The sequence below is a fragment of the Pelodiscus sinensis genome, chromosome 1 (assembly GCF_049634645.1).
Source record: "Pelodiscus sinensis isolate JC-2024 chromosome 1, ASM4963464v1, whole genome shotgun sequence".
Taxonomy (NCBI): Eukaryota; Metazoa; Chordata; order Testudines; family Trionychidae; genus Pelodiscus; species Pelodiscus sinensis.
This window is the reverse complement of record NC_134711.1, coordinates 231,388,516-231,410,265: the sequence shown is the minus strand read 5'-3', so window position 1 is coordinate 231,410,265 and position 21,750 is coordinate 231,388,516. Positions and strand designations below refer to the sequence as shown.

Genomic DNA, 21,750 nt, shown 5'->3' with positions numbered 1-21,750 from the left:
TACAATGGAACTGCAGCATGTGTCATACAGGAAACATTGAAAATATTTTGTACAATCCAACAACCCGATCTTTTAAAACCAACTATTTGTGTTAGGATTCAAACATGCTAACAACAAATAAGAGAAGACTAAAGATTCTCCCTGTATGGTTTCAACATAAAACTGCCAGTGTAACCACCACCAGGCGGATTTGAACCTGGGACCGCTGAAGCTTAGTATAGGAGCCTCTGCCCTTTGTGTTAAAAGTCAACTGCCTCTTGGCCCATGATGTAGAGGTCTCTTAGTCTTAGCTGTTGCTGTGGTCTAGGTGCTACTGCATGGGACAGTGAACCACACTAGGTGCATGGGTTATACAAGCACACCAGTAAACCCAGAATGCATGCCATTGTGTCTCACTGGAGGCCATACTCAGTCAAAAATGTTACCACACAAATGCAAAGAGATCCTATTCTCCAACCAGAAAAGAAATGCCGATATTTACTCTGACACAAACAGCTGACTCAGAATTCTCATATAAATTTGACTTGGGACTTGTCTACACAAATATTCGATTTGCTGCCACCTGGGATGTGAATCTACTCCACACTATCTTACTGCAAATTAACTGAGTAGTTCCATTTCAAAGGGTATGTCTACACTTGCAGCCTAATTCGAACTAGGGCTGCAAATGTAGGCATTCGGAATTGCAAATCAAGCCCAGGATTTAAATATCCGGCGCTTGATTTGCATCTTCCCGGCCAGGTGACATTTTTTGAAATTTACAAGCCCGGAATAACTGCCCGCATCTACACGCTGCAATGAAATGGGCGTTTGAAATAAAGCCCTAGTTCGAACTACCTATTATTCCTCTTGCAATGAGGTTTAACAGGTAGTTTGAACTAGGGCTTTATTTCGAGCGCCCGTTTCCCTGCCGTGTGTAGATACGGGCAGTTAGTCCAGGCTTGTAAATTTCAAAAATGGCGCCCGGCCAGGAAGATGCAAATCAAGCTCGGGATATTTAAATCCCGGGCTTGATTTGCAATTCCGAATGCCTACATTTGCAGCCCTAGTTCGAATTAGGCTGCAAGTGTAGACATACCCAAAGAGAACTCTCTGAATGCCTATCAAACTGTGACTGTGCATCAGCAGAGTGCACATGGACAGTTAATCCACGGCATGCAAGTGCAAGGTAGATTCACAGCCCAACTTGCTACAAACTGTACCTTTGAGTAGACAAGCTCTTATTGTTAAAAAGTGGCACTCTTATTTGTGGAAAAAGTAAGTAGTAAGACAACCCCACAAGAGGACAAAGGAAGGTTAACATATAAAAGTGTTCTATTATTATATCATATACTCTCTGGAGCAGGAACAGGTTCTTTACTAAATGCCTATATAATGTCTAGCACACTGGGTGCCCAATGTGGTAGAGGTTTCTAAGTGCTAATGTTCTATAAGCAGGAACAACTGGAAGACTCCGAATGACTAAAATAGGAGTTGTGAGCACTCAGCCCTTCTGAAAATAAGCCATGTTTATTTAAGTGACTAAATATGATTTTAAAGAACACAACCTTAGGCACCCAAACTTTGATATTTTGGGATATTAACAGAATGAGACCAGCCACAAGTATAATTTTGTAATATGAACTATATTGTAGAAAGTCTCAGAGAGGTAGCCATGTTATTCTGCGTCTTTAAAAACAACGAGTAGTCCTGTGGCCCCTTAGAGCAGAACTACTCAACATGTGGCCTGCAGGCCACATGTGGCCCACAACCTGTTTGTTTGCAGCCCACGGTGCAGTTTGGGTTTACACGGGGCTCAACACATGGCCCATGGGTAGGATCCTTTGAACATGGCTTCCACTGGGAACATGCTTCACAATGGCAAGATGTCTCCCAGGCAGGATGAGCACTGAAAGATGCAAGTGAATGGGCTGGCTGGAGCAGACGGGTACAGGGTGTTGGCGTTTCTAGCCCCTGGGGAGGAGGTGCCAGGAGCACTGGGGCATTGTGGGATGTGCTTTATATTCATGCTTGTCAGTGTGAAAGAAGCTATTTGCATACATTTGCATCTCCTTTTGCATATATATGCAACTACACTTAAGTTGCAACCCTCAGCATGTGCTGTGAATACCATTGTGGCCCCCGGGGCTTCCAAAGTTGAGTAGCCCTACCTTAGAGACTAACAATATATATTTTGTTAGTCTCTAAGGTGCCACAGGACTACTCGTTGTGTTTACATGTAATGTGCCACTTTACTATAGTCTGCTCTCTATGGTTGCATTAATAGAGAATTAAGATTCACAGCCTGACAAAGTCCCAAAGAGATTCAATATCTCTGTAGGCTCCATTCTCATGAATGAAGTTGCATCCACTGTGGAATGCAAGTTTGTCCTCTTGTAATCACACTGTTTTGGGCTTTGCCTCAAAGTATTAAATCTTACAGGCTTCTCCACTCCGGTAATCATTTATGAACTCTAGCTCCCTCTTCTTCTCTCTCTAGCTACTCTCATTTATGGCACACTAAGCTACTGGTTGTCATTACAGTAAATTAGCAAGAGACAGAAGACTATGCTACTCTAGGACTCTCCTTTTCAACAGTTACATAGCATCTATCTTCCAAACATCAGCCAATTAATCCTCAATGCTTCTCTGTCTGTTAAATAAGATTTTAAGATTAAAATAACCTCCAAAATAGATTTATCTGGATTAACAAAGTTTAAATGTAAGCCACTATTTATTGATCTTGTAGTAAAAACTGGTGGAACTATCAAGGTATAAACCTTTCAATAGGCAGTAGTTTTGATTTCAATATCTTTTTACTTCTCAGATGAGTTCTGACAATTCTATTCTAAAGTAGACTGGCCTCAAATTCTGCTTAAATAAGCTTGAGAGACTTTATTTGAACTTTTATTTATTATATAAAAGTTACCTGAGCTCCCATATTTGCACATTTGTACTCATTTCAGTTTTTCAACTTTGAAAACTAGATGTGAAATGTTGAATTTGCCAGCACATAACCGCTTATGTGCTGAGTCATAGTGAATTTGGCAGTAGCGACTTTTTAAAGTTTCACATCACATATTTTACATTTTGCTTTGTTAATCTACCCTCTGGGACCAAAGTCAAAGCGTACAACATGATGAGTGGAATGTGCATGGAATGCCTGCCAATCTGTTATGGATTGATGAGAGCTGAAGAAATCAAAGAAGCAGCAGCCACCACATCTATTCTCTCATTCTTCTCTACATCTCCACAAAAGGGTAGAGACACTGGGGCTATGTCTACACTGGCGTGATCTTGCGCCAGAGCTATGCAAATGAGGCTAAGCGTGGACTATTGCCGAGCCTCATTTGCATATATAATGATTTTTTGCGGAAGAAGCTCTTGCGCCAGAAGGAGCTGTCTACACTGCCCCTTCTTGCGCAAGAAAATCTCTCTTGCGCAATGCCGTTACACTGATTATTTTCAGGAATAATGACATTGCGCAAAAGGTTTTTCTTGCGCAAGAAGGGGCAGTGTAGACAGCTCCTTCTGGCGCAAGAGCCTCTTCTGCAAAAATGGTGGCTCATTAGATATGCAAATGAGGCTCGGTGATATTCCATGCTTAGCCTCATTTGCATATCTCTGGCGCAAGATTGCGCCAGTGTAGACATAGCCTAAAGTTGCGAAGTTACTTCAGAAGTGAAGCAGTAGCCACACAATTTGTGCCCAAATGGTCTTTTCTAGTTCTTCACCTTCAATTAGTGACAGGCGAACAGAAACGTTATTGATATGAGTAACTGGTGTACTGAAGAAGGTTTTAATTGAGACAATACTTTTTTAAAGGGGAAGTGGAGAATTTGAAAGAAGCTACTCAGGAAGAGGGAAAATGTTTTAAATAAATATAAGAATTTTGGAGTAAGTGCAACAAGGGCAGTTACAACTTAAGAGGGAGGAAGACAGCAAGAGTGCTAATTTGTAAGTACTGTCGTAATTTTACCATGCTTGTAATAAGCTAATTATGAGTTTACTTCAATTTATTTTTTACTGAAAAGTATTTAATTGATATTTTCTGAAAGACTATAGCATATTAAAATTTGGTAATAGCTACCAAAGTAGTTTGGTAAAAACTACTTTAATAACTGTAAGTATACAATTGTAACATCCGTGTCATGTTCTATTTAACGCAGAGCTGCTGTAGCCAGTTATGATTGATACCAGCTGAATCTTTGTTACACTGTTCCCTTTTTATTAACTTTTCATTTCATAATCATGTTAGAATTGTAATGATAACATTTTATACCTTACCTGGGTATTTTAGCACAACATATGCTCCAGCTTCACCATAGGGATGCAAAACATGACACACAAACTTGTGAAAGTAATCCTTCCTTTTCACTTTTGAAATGTTGAATCTTGTTCCAATTATGAAACCACTTCCCTGGGAAGATTTTCTGCAATCACAAAAAAGCAAACACCAGTAGATAGGTAAATTAATATACATTAGAATTTCAATATGAACTAGGCAGACAAGCCTACACACAAACACTTGTGCATACACACATACAAGAAAGTTCACTGTTACCTTCAAGGAGGGTATTAAACATGTTCAGGTCACTTGTGAGCAAATATTGATATTAGAATTCAGGGATTTATAGTACAAAGCATACTGTTAGCAAAAACAATGTACCAGGATTAAAACTACACAGCCCAAACCATGACATTACATAGGTTGAATTACTGTCCACGTTAGAACATTTAATTGCTGAAGGAATTGCTATTGTGTACTGTCTCACCATATTTTCAGTTCTGATACTGCTGCTGGCCATTTTAAAAATAGCTACTTTCCATACCAACTGTGATTTAGTTAAAACTGATTTAGCTGACAGCTACTATGGCTTTATGATATACATTTTAGAGGAGGAGAGCTTGCAAACTGATTTAGTGGTACTGGCATCCTATAAGAGTTACATATCTTACACTGACTGTGAGTCTTTGAGATGTTGTGTCCATATGGATTCTTTAGATCAGCAGTGTCCACTGGGGCCATTTCTATCCTCTAAATTTCCTCTCAACTCTCTCATCCAAGAGCATAAAGTGCAGAGTAGGCCCAACCATCCCTCAGTGCCTTCATCAATACAGAATCCTAGAGGAGTAGGACTCCATAATGGGGAAGGAGGGCAGGTCATGGAATCCTTGTGGACAAAACATCTTGAACCACAGTACCATAAGAAAATAACCACTCATTTCTACCATACTGTGGGTGCTAAGAGCCCCAGTTAAAAGATTATAGGACAGTTTACCAAAGTGACATCCAATCTAGAAGCCTCTTACAAGACACAGCTTTGGTAAAGCATGTACCAAACTATATGTAGCTGCCCTAAGTCTGTTTCTGAAATAGACTGAGTTCTTATGGAATGAGCTCAGCCTAGGTGGCTGTAACCTAGATAGGCTAACTCATAACGTGATCTTGCATTGCAGAAATCCATTTTGATAATGTCTGTGAGGATACTGCCTGACCCCTGAGCATATCCACAAGGCCACAAACCGTCTCAGTGATCCTCAATAGTTTTTTCTTGTTCAGATAATATAGTAAACTTCCGATAATCCAGCACCTTTAGGACCCAGGGGGTGCCGGATTATCGGCTATGCCAGAGTATCGGTAGGGGGATTATGAGGGGTCTGGGGTGGGGGTGGAGGGTCGGCATTGAACTGTGCAGCGTGGGAGAGGGCGGCGCTATGGGACCAATCCGGCAGCACCCCAGCTGTTCTGCCCCTGGCTTCCATAAGCCAGCCGCTGGTCAGTTTCAGCAGCGGCTGACTTGGGGAAGCCGGGGGCAGAGCAGCTCCAATTGTCCGGCTGGCCGGAGCACTTCCGGGTTCCAGTGGGTGCCAGAATATCAGGAGTGCCGGACAGTTGGAGTTTTACTGTATAAAGCTCTTACTGCATCAAGTATGTGAAGATTACTTGTAATGCCAAATCACACCCCAGGTCTTTCACTGCACTGCAGCAGTGTCCACACGGGATGTAACGGGATGTTATACTGAGGGTTCACACCTTGGCTTGTGACATAGTAATGTGCCATTTAGACAAACTCCAAGACCATTGGTTGCTAAGCTTGAGACAAATTTTAGGCTGATTTTTGTGTCAGCTCTAACAGTCTTGAGAGGAAACTTAACGCCTCATTTCTTGAGTGATTTTCCTTTTTCAGGGACATCTCAGCATTACAATTTGGAATGGACTCATGGTATGCACTAAGGAGGACCGGTGGGAGGACGGAGCCTTAGCTACTTCCTCCTCCTCCATATCTGAGATGGCTTTTATGGTGTACTCTAGATGAAAAAAACTTTAGGTGGTGAACCCTAACACCAATGAGGTACGCGATAAGGATGTTAAGTATCGGGTAACTGACTAACCGAATAGTCGATGCATTTTTGCATTGACTATTCGATTAGTCGATAGGGCACCTCCACCTTTGAAGTGTAGCAACAGCCCTAGCTAGGGCTGATCCCGGGCTCCACGCGGCATTTCAAAGCAGCAGTGCCGCATAGAACCTGGGGTCAGTTGATCCTGGGCTCCACACGGCACTGCTGATTTGAAATGCCGCAAGGAGCCTGACACCGGGTTCCCTGCGGCATTCAAAGCAGCAATGCCACGTGGAGCAGCTGACCCTGGGCTCCATGTGGCGCTGCCGCTTTGAAATACCCTCCTATTCTCTCCCCCTACTGCCTCTATCTGATAGAGGCAGCAAGGTAGGGGAAGCGACTAGACGACTATTCTGTCGACTCTCTGATAAGCATTTGCTTATCGACTAGTCCACTAATCCTTCACATCCGTAGTATATGACCTTCACCTAAATCAGACCATTGCTGAGTGGCATTGAAGGATCACAGGAGAAGTATGTCAAATCCTGCAGATTTAGCTTCTGCCATACTGGCTCCAGTCCTGGTATCAAAAGGGAAAGAGGGGATTCTACACGTATCTACCTACCTATCAAAATTTATTTTATTAAAGCCAACAGGAACATTTAAAAAAAACTAGCTTAACATCTATATTAGCTAATCATTAACACTCTGCACAATAGATTTGCAGAGCAGCAGCCTGCCTCTGCAAGGGTTCCATCTTCCTGCCATGGATGGCAAAAAGGAATTGGGAGATGACTGGTCCCATTTCATAGGGGGTGTAAGGGAACACAAGGATACTTATGGCACAGGCGTAGTCCCAAAATCAACTTGATTTGGCCAAATGAATCCAGTTGTGTGCGCTTGCACACCAAGAGTAGGAGCCACACAAACAATCAACCAGCTCCTTCCTCCCTGACTCACAAATCACTCTAATTGATTCAGGCATCCAGAATTTTTGGCCCCTGAGGAGATAAGCATTCTGTCATGCTTCCTAGAGGGCAGCGGGAAGGCACATTCGGAATAGTCCTGCGCATTAACAGGATCAGCAACGGTTGGTAAATCATGCAAGCTTACACAAGTTCAGTACAGAATCCCTTTACAGAAGAAGAAAAAAGATCAGCTAATATAGCCCCTGCTCAAAATGCGGCTCTGTCCTCTAGTGATATAGCAGTTCTAAATTTGCTGCTGGTGAACTATGGAAACTGATTCTTCAGTGCAAGGGAATATTCTGAGATCACAGAGGTCTTTATTTCAATCCCAGTGGGCACCTGATCCAGAGGCACAGTGCCACATATGCAGCAGAAATGTACATCTGTACTTGAGCTCAGCCACAAGCCCCTATCAAGAGCTCATCCTTCTAAAAGGTATAAGAAGGAAGCAATACAGAGAAACAAGGAAGACAAGATTAGGACAAGAAATAGCAGGAAAGCAATCAGGCCAAAATTTTCACACTGGCGTGCTTGAAATTAGACATTGAAAGTCAGGGAATGAGGCATTTCATTGGGGTTTTTGGTTGGTGAGATCCTGGGTATCTGACAGCTCCAGCTGATTTCAAGGGAAGCTGCAGGTATTCAACACCTCTGAAAATCAGGTCACCTGATATTTATGTCTACGTCTTCACTGTGAATTTTTTCAGCAGAAAATATGCTAATGATGGACTCATTAGCATAAGTCGTGATCTCATTAGCATATTTTCTGCCATTTCTTTTTGTGCAAAAAGAAGCGGTGCAGACTTTTTTTTTTTTTTGCGCAAAACAAAGCATAAGGACGAGCATAAGGAACTTGCGCAAAACAGGGGTTTTGCACAAAAAAACCCTGTCCACACTGCTTCTTTTTGCACAAAAACCCCTTGCGCTAAAAGAAACAGCAGAAAATATGCTAATGAGATCATGACTTAGTCTAATGAGTCCCTCATTAGCATATTTTCTGCCAGAAAAACTCGCAGTGAAGACGTAGCCTACATGTTCAGGCACCCAAGCTGAACATTTTCGCTTAGTGCAAAAATAATGATAATTAACTTACTCCTAGTGCCTCAGTAGTCAGTTATGTGGGACACCAAGGCTAAGAGGCGAGCAGGCTATGTTAGTTATTTTAGTAGCCTCTGAGACTATAATCCAGGGGTGGGCAATAATTTTGGGCCAAGAATTTTTGAAGTGGCCCCAGGGTTGCCAGGAAGGGGCGGGGCCTAAACCAGAAGGGGCCGGGGCGGATTGGTCTGGGGGTGGGAAGTCCCTTTGCTCTCCCTTCCCAATAGGCACCTCTTCCCCTGGCAGGGAGGGAAGAGGCTTCCCACGCTCCCCCAACCCCAGGCCAATCAGGGCCTGGGACAGGGGAGCGCAGGAAGCCTCCTCCCACCCTGTGAGGAGCACATGGCACTTTGAAGTGCCACATGCTCCTCAGGGCCAGAGCACAACAGAGGAAGCTTCGTGCAGCTCCCCTACCCCCAGGTCCTGATTGGACTGGGGGCAGGAGAGCGCAAAGCCTCCTTTCGCCCTATCCTGGCCCTGCAAGGAGCACGTGGCACTTTGAAGTGCTACATACTCCGTGCAGGGCGGGAGGAGGCTTCCTGCACTCCCCCTACCCCCAGGCCAATCAGGGTCTGGGGGTGGGGGAGCTGCGTGAAGGTTCCTTCTCCCTGCCCCCACCCTGCGTGAGCATACAGCATTTAGAAGTGCTGTGCACTCCTTTCAGGGCGGAGGAAACTTTGCGCAGCTCCACAGCCCCCAGGCTAATCAGGGCTTGGGGGCGGAGGAGCGTGTGATGTCTCCTCCTGCCCTGCAGGAAGTATGTTGGGGTGTGTCTAGACTACCTAGTTTTGTCGACAAAAGTGGACTTTTGTCGACAAAACTATACCAGCGTCTACACTACCACTGAGTTCTGTCAACATAACGTCGACAGAACTCAGCAGTTTTGTCGACACTGGTATACCTCATTTTACGAGGCATAACACCTTCTGTCGACAGAACTCTGTCAACAGAAGGTGTTATTGCCTGTAACATTGCGTCCAGACTACGGAGTTCTGTCGACAAAGCAGCTTGCTTTGTCGACACAACTCAATGTGTCTGGACGCTCTTTGTCGACGGAAGTTTTGTCGACAGTATCTGTCGACAAAACTTCCGTCGACAAAACGCGGTAGTCTAGACGTACACTAGCACTTTGAACTGCCTCGTGCTCCTCCCAGGGAGGGAGGAAGTTTGTGCGCTCCCCCACCCCAGTCCCTAATTATCCTGGGGGCGGGGGAGCAACAGAGCCTCCGTGGGCCAGATCAACCCGCTTGGCGGGCCAGATCCAGCCCACGGAGGCCCTTTTGCCCACCTCTGCTATAATACAACAAAAATCACTCATGCTATAAACCTCAAGGAGTGTGGGGATGAAGTAAAACTAAATTTAATGACAATTTTCCCAAGGAATGGGTTTATACTTCATATCCTCAAAATCCTGAGGGAAAATGCTATACGAAATACAATTAGTAGAGGCTCAGCACGTACCCTCAGAGAAAGCCTGTATCTAACTCTCAAGAGTCCAGTGGTCCCCAACCTTTTGGGTCAGCCGGGCACCTGGGGGTGGGGCCACTCACGTACCAGGCGCCCGGGAGTGGGGCCGCACATGTGCCACATGCCCAGGAGTCAGCAGCACCCATGTGCCGCGCACCTGGGGCCGGCACCGCTCCTGTGCCGCGTGCCCAGGGGCAGGGATGCACATACGCCGCGCGCCTGGGGCCGGCACAGCTTATGCACCATGTACCTGGGGGCGGGGCCACCCATGTGCTGCGCGCCCAGGGCTGGCGCTGCCCCTTTGCCGTGCACCCTGATCACTCAGCGGGCGCACAGAAATGGTCCAGTGGGCGCCATGGCGCCTGCAGGCACCGCGTTTGGGACCATCTGTCTACAGTGATGGGAGGGTCCTTCAAGCTGGAGGCAAGTATAGCTAGTGGGTCCCTAAGGCCAGACCTGACTTTAAGAGGAGCGTGAAGGGCCCAGCATTAGGCCCTAGTGAACCAGTCTAAAAATTAGCGATGTAAGGTTCCTTTCCAGGACCACTTTCACTATCAGTAGGCGGAATGAGCAGTGCTAGATAATATAACCTGTTTTATGATAGATATGACCACACTGATGCCTGCATATTGCAGAGACAAGAAACCTCACCAGGTAGATGTGAATTAATTGAAAGGTGTATTTTACTTCTAAACAAAAAAGAAAGTTCATAACTGTGGCTCACCTCATGAAAAAGTGTTGAATACAGTGCATCTCACTTCCCTGTGAAAGATTAGAACAGCTAGAGATAAAATGTCCCTTTGAAATGTAATTATCTTTTAAAATTCTCTATTTTTTTCTAGGTTACTTTTTCCATTTGAGTTTTTCAACTGCATAATAGTGAATGTGCCAATCTGTTCTAAACAAGAAAATGTTTGTTGTATGAAGTTTTAACTTTATTCAGTGGCAGATGTAATGTGATTTATGAATGTGGACATAGTGTACATACAGGTAGAGCGGCTGATCTTAAAAAACTGTCTCTAGGAAACACCTATCATAGGTATAATGAATTGTTCCCACACTGGCAATTTTTTTTCCAGAGGGCTAGTTGAGAGCAGCCTTTGTTCGATAGATAGAGTGCAAATATTGTCATGCTATTATGAATTTCCAAAATTTTGATAAGATGGTCTTAATACATTTCTTAAAATAAATAGATAATTATTAAATGCATGGCAAACTTGTTGAACGTGAAGTACAGGTACTTTCTAGCATTCATTAGGGAAGACTGAAAATAATTGCTTTGATTTTGTCTGGAGAATAGAAGACTCACAGGGGACATGATACATAAAAGGTTGTTACAAGGAAGGAGGAAACCTCATTCTTATTAACCTCTGACAATAGGATAACAAGCAATGGGCTTAAATTGCAGCAAGGATTGTTTAGGTTGGACATTAGGAAAAACTTAAGACACTTAAGAACTGGAATAAATAGCCTAGGGAAGTTGAGGAATCTGCATCATTCATTGGAGGTTTTTATGAGCAAGTTAATCAAACACACATCAGGCATGGTCTGGATAATACTTAGCCCTGCCACAAGTACACCTGACTAGATTAGATAAAATCTTGAGGTCTCTTTCAGTCGTACAATTCTATGATTAGACAATATTTTGTCCAACATTTAACCAACATGCAATTCGATTTGTAAGAATACTTACTCATAGAATTCTTCTTGATATGAAGCATCAAATTCATTAACATCCATATCATTGACTTGCCAGTATGGAGTCACAGAACCTATGCTACTTGATATATTACAGTCCATGATGACATGAGAGCCTACAAAACATTTAAATGTGGCAATTAAAATTCCCATATCATAAGCAAGCAGGCGCATATGATTATGTAAATAAGTTGGGAAACACAGTTACTTACATTACAGCAACTATAGCTCTTAAAGGTATGCTATCCATATACAATAACACCTGTGTTATCCAGCACGCCCGGGGATTAGGGCGTGCTGGTAACCTAAACATTCTGAGGTTAGCTGAGGAGGGAAAGGGAGGAGCCGTGCAGGGGCTGGGATGTAGCCTGCTAGGGGGGGCACAAGCCACGGGGGAGGGGATGGGATGCGGCCTGGTGAGGGTGGTGGAAGCCGGGAGGCGGAGATGGCGAGGGTAGCCTGTCAGGAGGGAAGCCACAGGTGATGGAGGGGGAGAGGGCTGGCCTGCCAGGGGTGCCAGGAGCCGCAGAGGGAGCCGAGATGCTTGCTGCTTGCTTCCGGCTGCCATTCGCCCCTTCCCCAGGTAAGTGCTGCACTTAAAGAACCAGTTTCCTTTGTTTTGTTTTGTTTTCTTTTGCTTTGCTTTTCCCAGCGTCAGAAATTTGCCAGTTTCTAGTATTCTGGATGCTTAAGTTCCGGATAGCATAGGTTTTACTGTATATAGCACTTTTGGTGCACACGCTACTGATATGCTTGAAACCAACACCTTTGGCCATCAATGTCCATTGAGGTTGCACATGCATCCTGAGATGCCTAGTGCTCCTGTACTGAGGGCATAATGGGTAGAGCAGGGCCAGTTGCTCCTCAATTCCTTTGCCACTGCTTAATCCAGATGTTACAGAACTCCACAGTGGCAGGAAGGAGAGCAGGTCGTGGAACACATATGGACAATGCATCCTGAAGAACTCCAGCTATTATAAGGCAAGTAATGTTTTTTTAAATGCTCGTCCATATGTATTCCATTGTTGGGGGTCTCACAAGCAGTAACCCGATAGAAAGAGGTAGATGTCAGAATCTGCTTCAATGAAGATTGCTGTACAACTCTGCCAAAAGCAACATTAGACCTCAATGCTTCTACCAAGAAATATTGTTTAGTAAAAGTATGGCTTAAACTCCAGGTAGCTGAAAATAGGTGCACTTAGCACAGAAGTCCAAACTCTAATCTGCATTGGGGATCTATACAAACTAATTCATAACTGCTGTTATTACATCACAAAACCTATTTGGGATTAAGTTTAAGTGAAAGTTTATCCTTAGGGTGTCTGCCATTCGTGTTTACCAGGTTCCAGGAGAGCATCATTAGAGGGAAATGCCAACTAACCAGGCATAGGGAATCACCAAACATTTGAAAGATTTTTGTCCCTCTTTCACCTGTTTTCTGAGGTAATCAGCTCTATGGACAGATCAGGAGAGCTCTTGTTATCATGCAGGTGAGGTGAAGGGGACTAGCACTTCATCCAGAATCAGGACAGTATAGCCTCAGAAACTGCCTGATCTTCAACCTGAGGGAGTGCTCCTCCTCAGAAAACTCCTTACAGAGCTAAAATTCAAGAGACTCTAAGTTTCCTGGGAACATATAGGGGAGGAAGTTGTCATTCTAAAAGGTGGTGCAGAGATGTGCTATCTTAGGCAGTGAGGACAGCCAGGGATTTCAAAATAGCCATGCTGGAACATTATACAGAAAAGGGGAAGGAAGGCACAACGGGTATCTGGTCATATGCCTACTCCCACATCCCGTGTGAGATTTTCACATAACTTAATCCCCCTTGATTCCCTCTCAGTTACAATATCATAATAAAATGTCTATGGAGAATAAAATGAAAAATCCCTCTGCACTTTGTTGAGAGTCAGAAGATGAATATAAGCATTCCAGAGGTTTTTTTTTTTGGTGGGTGGGGGACTAAGAGGAGGTGGGGAGAGATAAAGAGGAGCACTCCCCTGAAGTCAGAGTGCTTTATTTGCACAGTAGCTCTACGGACCATCAGCACTGGGGATGAGTCCTTGAGCATCAGTACCATGATAGGGACATTTAGCCCAGTGGAGAGCAGAGGAGATTCTGACTCATTCAAGAACTGGAGATCCCTCAGTACTGCATACCGAGAAAGTATCAACTGGGACGGTGCTGCATAAGAGGGTGTCAGGGCTGATGGTATGGAAATGCCCAATAGTGACACAGTTGGTGCTGAAGAGAGTAGTGGCAAGAAGAGCTGTACCAATGAGGCTGATACCTCAACTGGTGTCAAAACACACAGTGTTATTATGGTAACTACCAATATGGTGGCCTCTGTACTGGAGGCAGTTAATTTTTATTCCCAAGATCATGCCACAGCCCTAGTGCCATGCTCCCTTCAAGCTCCTGTGGTACCAGGTTGGGAAATGGAGTCTCTTTAAAATGGGAGCAGTGAGGTAACTTAAGACTTTTTACTGGCAGTACCCATTAGGGGATTTGCCCTGGTTATGTCTGATTTCCTTTACAGTCCTAACTCAATCCAAAGCTGGAATGGTCTCAGAAGATGGAGCCTGGGAGCCAGTGGATCCAAATTCACATGATCACTGGACCATGGGGCCGGGGTGGGTGGTGGGGTCTGGCTTGTCCAGACTGAGTGCTCCAGACAGCCATCCTCATCAAATAAGGTTGCTATTATGGAATCAAGCTAGGAGGGGCTGCAAGCTCTTTGGAGATCAGGATGAGAATTCAAAATGATCCTGACAAACTGGAGAAATGGTCTGAAATAAATAGAATGAAATTTAGTAAGGACATATGTGAAGTACTATACTTAGGAAGGAATAATCAATTATACAAATACAAAACGGGAAATGATTGCATAGAAAGAAATACTGCAGAAAAGAATCTGGGAGTTATAATGAATCAAATTAAGTGAGAATCGACAATGTACTAGTCTTACAAAAACACAAATATAATTCTGGGATTTATTAGCAGGAGTGTTCCATTCTAATTAGTACAGATAAGGCCTTAGCAGGAATACCGTGTCCAGTTCTGGACACCACACTTCTGGAAAGATGTGGAGAAAGTGCAGAGAATAAAAACGATTAAAGGTCTACAAAACATGGTGTTTGAAGAAAGATTGAAAAATTGTGTTTGTTTAGTCCGGAGAAGAGAAGATAAAGGCCCAGAGGAGTGGGGGGGGGGGAGGGGGGAGGCATGATAAAATACATACAAAAGTTGCTAGAAACAGAAGGGTGATAAATTCTTCTCTTTATCCTCTGAGGACAAGACAAATAGTAATTAACTTAAATGGCAAGGAAGATTTAGGATAGCCATTAGGAAAAGCTTCCTAACTGTATGGGTAGCTAAGAGAGTTACCTAAGGAGATTGTTGAAACTCCATCACTGGAAGTTTTTAAGACCAGGTTTGACAAACACCTGTCAGGATGATCTAGGTAATATATTTAGTCCTACCTCAGCACAGGGAATAGATGACCTACTGAGTTCCCATCTAGCACTACAGTTCTATGCCTAGTGATTTATTACAAGGCAACTACTTACCAAGTTTTACTTCAATTGAATGGTTTTTTGGATAAATAATCTCTGGTGGTGTATTCTTCGGGCCCTCTAACAAAAAATGTTTGAAAAAAGTTAATAACCAATTATCATTACCCCAGCTATTGCGACTGCTACACTTCTAGTTTTACAATAGTTTTATTTTATTGGTACTTGACAATTGTGTTACTAAATACACAAAATGCATTTCATTTCAAAATATCCAATATCTGTAATAATGAATTGACATTGTTATTTAGTTACAGAAGTTCACTCTAGGATCAAACTAAGAAAATATTATCAGCCCTAGCATAATAAAGCTATAAGAAGCCTAATACAAAAAAATTCTCATGATACTCAGGAAAAACAGGGAGGAACCATTGCCTTCTTGCATGTCCACCTCAAAACTACATTTCATGAATTTTTATCTATTTAGATAAAATAATGCCTGGACAGGAGGTTCTAGTATAGTGTTTCTTAAACTTTTTAAGACCGAGGAACACCAAACAATATATTTTTTTAATGGGGAACACCAAGGATTTTTTTGTTGAGGAAAAAAAAAAGCCCCCGGGGAATTGTTGATCTTAAAAAAAAAAAAAAAAAAAAAAAAAGGAGGCTTGCCCCTTTAAAGGTGGCCATTGCCCAGAGAAAAGTTGTTGACCAAAAAAAAGCCCCCGGAGAAAAGTTGTTGAGCAAAAGAAAAAAAAAACAATTAAAAAAGGAGGCTTGTCCCTTTTAGGGCAGCCATTTTTAATTCTGTTCTCTCCGCGGCATACATCCGACTGCCTCATGGCACACCGGTGTGCCACGGAACATACTTTAAGAAATGCTGTTCTAGTATATAGTGGGCAGGAATTGTATTGTTTTGTATGTTTTATCAATGAGGAGCAGTCCTCAGCAAGTAATAGCTGTCCTCTTAGCACAGGTAAAGAATCCTATTCTATTTAGGTCTTATACAACACCAACCAATGTTATGCAAGTACCTAAACTAAAAAAAAAAAATCAGCAAATCAAAAATCTTGAAGATGAAAAGTTTCATCTCAAGCAGCCTTTTTCTTCTTCTTTGGAAGAATGGTTATTTTCATGGTGGGTCTTGTAATGTCAATCAGCATTTGATATCACAGCATGGTAGTCATTATGCTAATGTGGATGCAGGTCTCAGGATAGTCAGGCAGCAAGCCTCCCGTCCCCTCAGCTAGTGCTGAAACTAAGGCATTTTCTATTTGGTGAAAGCACAAGATTTAGAACTAACTTCTCATTGCAAAAAGAGTCATGCAACTGGTAGCAATTTTGTAGTAGTCAGCTATTGTATGCACCTGCCACCTCTCCCTTTCCATCAGAAGTGATTCTAGCCAATTCCTGAGAGGAAGGCAATCATCTAAGCTGTGAGGTGTAGTTTTCCAGTATGTTTGCTTTTGTGGTTTTCACACCCACACACACCTTGAGAATTTCTGTCAGTTTGTTTTAGGCATAAAATTACTTTGTGGGCATTTCCCTACTCAGGTTCCTCCACAATAACCATTAGTAGTTCCACCAAAGCCAACACCTTTTCCCTCTCAGCTACCTAGACACCTAATTTTTTTACCCCCTTATCAATTCTTCTTTAGGTGTCATGCTCTCCTTCTCAGCATCAGCTAGTGCTGCTACTCGGATGGTGGCTGAGATTTCCTCCTTTTCTCTGAGAGCCAGTCGGCATTCTCTGTTGAGATCTATTGGTCTCCCTCATAGAGGAGGAGGAGGAGTAACTAAATGAGACACTGGAGAGCCAAAGATTTAAAAAAAAATCAGATCATAATACCTTCAATGTCTACATTAATGGTTCGTGAAACATTATGCTGTTTTCCCATATAGATATATGTTGTTTGGCATGTGTAGTTTCCTTTGTCATGTATAGTTGCATTTTTAATTGTAAGAGAATTCTCATTCTTTGGAGAGTGAAATCGGTGGTTGTCCAGTAATCCAGGCTTACATTCCTAAATAAAGCAAAAAAATAGCTATGATGTAAGAGTACTAATACATATTGATTATTAAAGCAGCCCCGCCCACAAAAAAAGTGTTATTTGAACCATGTAACAACATTATGTTCTCTTCCAGTTAAAAAAGACTCCCTGCCCAAAGTATATATACTACCAAACAGTCTCTAAAAATGACAATGATTTTTTTAACTGCCAATTTAATGTACAGAGCTTTGGTACTGCAACACTAACAAGACATTATTTTATTTTAAGAGACTCTGTCAAGCCCTAAAGTGAAATGTTTTGCTAGAGGAGTTGGCAGGGTTTTTAAAATAAATAAAATAGGAGTACTATTCAGAAACAAGTCATTTTGAATTGAAAAATTAAAACATTTCATTCTGAAAAAGTAAAAATGCAGCTTTTTTCCACAGCTAAAACAAGTCAGTGAATTAGACACAAATTTGTGAAATGTTTTAGTTGATCCATAGTTTAAAAGAAAAAAAAAGAGTTAGTCCAAAAACTTTTAGCCAGCTCCAGTTGGGACATCTATCCAGATATTTAAACTTTATAGCATATATTAGTATGGTTTCTTAGTTGGCTGGCACAGGTATTTAACTACCCTTGCAGGAACTATGTTCTTTCAACCTACACTAAAAGACCATTAATAGAACTGAAGTCTTTCTTCATGGCAGTGAATAACTAGACCCTTGAACTAACTGATTTTTTTTTTTTTTTACCTTTATTCTGGAAAAGATTATTCATTATGTTCTCTTCCAGTTAAAAAAACACTATTTAAGAAGTTTTCCAATGAACCTTCCAAGAACAGTTTCCCGCTCTATTCTAATCCTCCCTCTTACCCCTTTCCCTAGTCAGAAGGAATGTTACCATGGCTGAACTATCCTTTTTGGCATTATATTAAATGTACTGTGTATCCTTTAAGTGATGGGTTGCTTTAATTTCCCACCAAATGCAGCAAGGAGGTGTTTCTAGGAGTATTCATTTAAACCCCATTTTTTCTAAAGCACTGTAGGAATCCCCTCCCACCTAATCATGGTGAATGCAGAAAGACATAATTCTTGCAGTAACTGAATCCCAAAAGACATTTACAGTTCAAATTCTTGATCTTTAAAATCATATCTAAAAGCGAATAGAGAGTCGGTAGAGTCTATAAAGCTCAATATAGCATGCTCCTTTTAGCCAGCCCCACTAAATAAGTGGACTACTGTTGTGACACTAGCTTTTAAAGATGTAAAACTGGTTAACTGGTAAACTTTACATTTAAACCAGTTAACCAATCAAAGGGGGAGTGGGTGGGGTGGCCACTTCAGCCCAGTTGAGCTGGAGCACCCACCCACCCCGTCCACCGCAGGGATAAGCAGTCCCCTGCTCGTGGTGGGCAGGCAGGTGCTCCAGCCCTCCCCAGTTAATCGGAACCACTAAGCATCACCCATTAAGGGTGGCCCGCCCGGCCAGCATCATTAAGGGTGATGCTTACCGGTTAATCATTCACAAGCCTACTAGCTTTTAGTTGATTTTCAAGAATAAATTATAATCCAGTTTGGTAACTAATGCATAGATCACTGATGATTTATATCTGAGTTGTATGCCACCCACAAGTATTGTGCTAACTTGCATATGACAAAACATTTGGACACCAATGTGTAAAGCACTCCTAAAGCTGAATGCCTACCTATCATCAATGAGACTGAGTATCTACTCCTCCTTCCATCATTCATACAGGAATATTCCACTTCTCTAGATGCTTCCTCAGGGGACCACCAATACCTCCCCAGTCCTGCCTAGACTGAGTTTCAGCCAGTTTGTTCTCAACTTGGGCTCCATCAGATACACATTGTCTCCCTCCCACAGCCAAAGGATCCCCTATAACAGATCTGGTGGGTTTTGACCATTGCATAGAAGGCCTGCTGTTCCCCTGGATAATCGAACTTGCTATGGGACCAGAATTTACATCCTTTCAGGCACAAGTAGCCTAAAAGTAAAATATTTTCCTGTTACAGGAGCAGAAAATTTAACAGCTATGATTAACTTGATTTTCTTTTAAGCTGAAACTGCACTAACGAAGTAAAGAGCCAGATTGTTTCTTTAATCTTCAGTAGACAAAGCATGTCCTATTACATTATAAGCCTTATAAGTTACAAAAGTTATCTAGTCACACGATTAAAAGTGTAGTATGTTCATCTACTTATTTTTAACCAATTACATATCAAAGTATCATATAGAAAGATCACACTCACATATCTGATGCTGAAATATTATGGACTATCTTCAATTGTAAGTATAGATGACAATCTTTTAGAATATGGTTTGGAAAAAGAGGGACTGGATTTTTTGTAAATGTAAGTATATGCTTATTAGGTTTGCTATAATATACTTGTCGATTTGGCAACTTAGGTATCCATTCACATTACACAGAAAAATAATCCTGGGTTTTTTATTACCATGCACAATTACTTTACTAGAAGCATTAAATTATATTATAGGAAATGTTACAGTGCAAATACATATACACAATACCTTATACCACTGTATTTCAGGTGCAGTATTATTTTCATCTTTAAAATATTCCAGATCAGGACACGTAATCTTTCCACCAGTCTCTCCAATTGACATAAACACTTTTTGTTTATACGTTATTTCTCCATTAAAACATAAGCCATCATTGTTCTCGAAAACATTTAATTCTATATAGTTTTTGATAGAACTGTTAGATTTCCTGTAATGAGAAGAGCAACAAATTGGACCATTATTAATACATGTTGGACCTCCCAAACCCGGAACTCTTTGTTCTGGCAATACCTGCAATCTAGCAGGGAGCCCCAGTGGCAAGAGGGCTGGTGGCTAGAAGCTAGCTAGGGTTGGGACTGGAGCCCCAACAGCACAGTTGGGGCCGCAGCAGCTCCCAGTGAGTGCAGTTTGCCGTTCCTGGCCAATGGGCACTCTGGGAAGCAGTGCAGGCTCAGCCACCACTTTCTGTAGCTCCCAGTGGCTGGGAATGGCAAACAGCAGCCACTTTGATCAGAAGGGCTCTGCCTATGGATGCTCAGGTAAACGGACCATCCAGCAGCCCACCAGTGACTAACCCTGACGAACTTCATGTGACATTGCAGGCCGGAGGTTCCCCACCCCTATTCTAGAGTCACTAAATAGTCTGAAAAATAATTCAGTGGAGAGAAACATGATAAAAAATTGTTTTCATTATCACACTAAATTTTTTTTTATGGTTTACTTTTAGTATTTACATGAGTTTTGAAAATTATGCGAAACTGAAAGGAAAGTGGCTAAGGTTGGTCATGGAGAAGGCTAGGTCACTTAAAGATGGATCTCAAGGTAAAGCAATTTTAAATCAGGAAGTTATGAAAATACTGATATAGATATCACAATTTTCCTTTGCTTTAGGATAAAATATATTTGAATCATATCTGACCTCTTTTTAAAAAAAAAAAAAAAAAAAAAAAAAAAAAAAAAAAGCTTCAACCCTAAAGAGTATTTGGCAAAGCTGTCATTCCATACTGCCTTGGTTTTCAGAAAGCTGTATCTTCTTTAACTGTTGATACTGTAATTCATACTTTTACACGTCTTGCTAAAAAATATTTTAAAGTTACCATAGATAAGTATTCTTTTTAAAATGTGATTGACTGGGTGAAATTTACCCCACCTCACATTTCTCATTCTCCTGATTCACTAAATCAAACCAAGAAAGTAAAATTGTGTCAAACAGACTATAAAATGAAATGTGAAATGATTCATTAACCGCAATAGAGTTAAAAAGCATTCTTACAAATGTACTCCTCAAAAGAATTAATTAATAATACTAAAATACTCTGATGAAAAACCACTATAGAAGCATTAAATATAATTTTAAGCAAAGTTCTACTAGCATGGAAGAAATTCAGATGTATCAATATAGTATCAAAACCAGAGCTGAAAAGCTCTCTGACTGCTTCCATTCAACTATGTAAAAGTCTCTATCCACTAGATTAATATCAACATATTTTTGTATTTAGGTGTAATCATTTTTCCCTTTTTGTAGAGCAATTTTGCATCTAGAAACATTTTTTACAATGATCCCTCCATTTTAAAGTCCCTCACCAAAGGCTCTTTTGTAAATTACATGGCCATGGGATAAGAGGGAAGGTCCTTTCTTGAATTGAGAACTGGTTAAAAGACAGGAAACAAAGGGTAGGAATAAATGGTAAATTTTCAGATTGGAGAGGGGTAACTTGTGGTGTACCCCAAGGGTCAGTCCTGGGACCAATCCTTTTCAACTTATTCATAAATGATCTGGAGAAAGGGGTAAGCAGTGAGGTAGTAAAGTTTGCAGATGATACCAAACTCTTTAGGATAATCAAGATAGAAGCAGACTGTGAGGGACTTCAAGAAGATCTCACCAAACTGAGTGATTGGGCAACAAAATGGCAAATGAAATTTAATGTGGATAAGTGTAAAGTAATACACATCGGGAAAAATAACCCCAACTATACGTACAGTATGATGGGGGCTAATTTGGCTACGACAAATCAGGAAAGAGATCTTGGAGTTATGGTGGACAGTTCTCTGAAAACTTCCACACAGAGTGCAGCGGCGGTCAAAAAGGCAAATAGGATGCTAGGAATTATTAGGAAAGGGATAGAAAATAAGACCCAGAATATCTTACTGCC

At 41.8% G+C, this 21,750-nt stretch overlaps 1 protein-coding gene across 8 annotated transcripts in view; it reads right to left on the bottom strand.

Annotated features, from left to right (window-relative positions):
• LOC102463929 (interleukin-1 receptor type 1) overlaps positions 1-21,750 on the bottom strand; it is a 74,512-nt gene that overhangs the window by 7,383 nt on the left and 45,379 nt on the right. For all 8 annotated transcript variants that reach the window (XM_075917302.1, XM_075917310.1, XM_075917346.1 and 5 more), the window contains 5 exons: positions 19,607-19,805; positions 16,915-17,089; positions 15,123-15,188; positions 11,551-11,671; positions 4,267-4,412 (listed from right to left, as the gene is read on the bottom strand). In XM_075917302.1, coding sequence (XP_075773417.1) covers positions 4,267-4,412; positions 11,551-11,671; positions 15,123-15,188; positions 16,915-17,089; positions 19,607-19,805 — 707 coding nt within the window. The remainder of the gene's footprint in view (positions 1-4,266; positions 4,413-11,550; positions 11,672-15,122; positions 15,189-16,914; positions 17,090-19,606; positions 19,806-21,750) is intronic.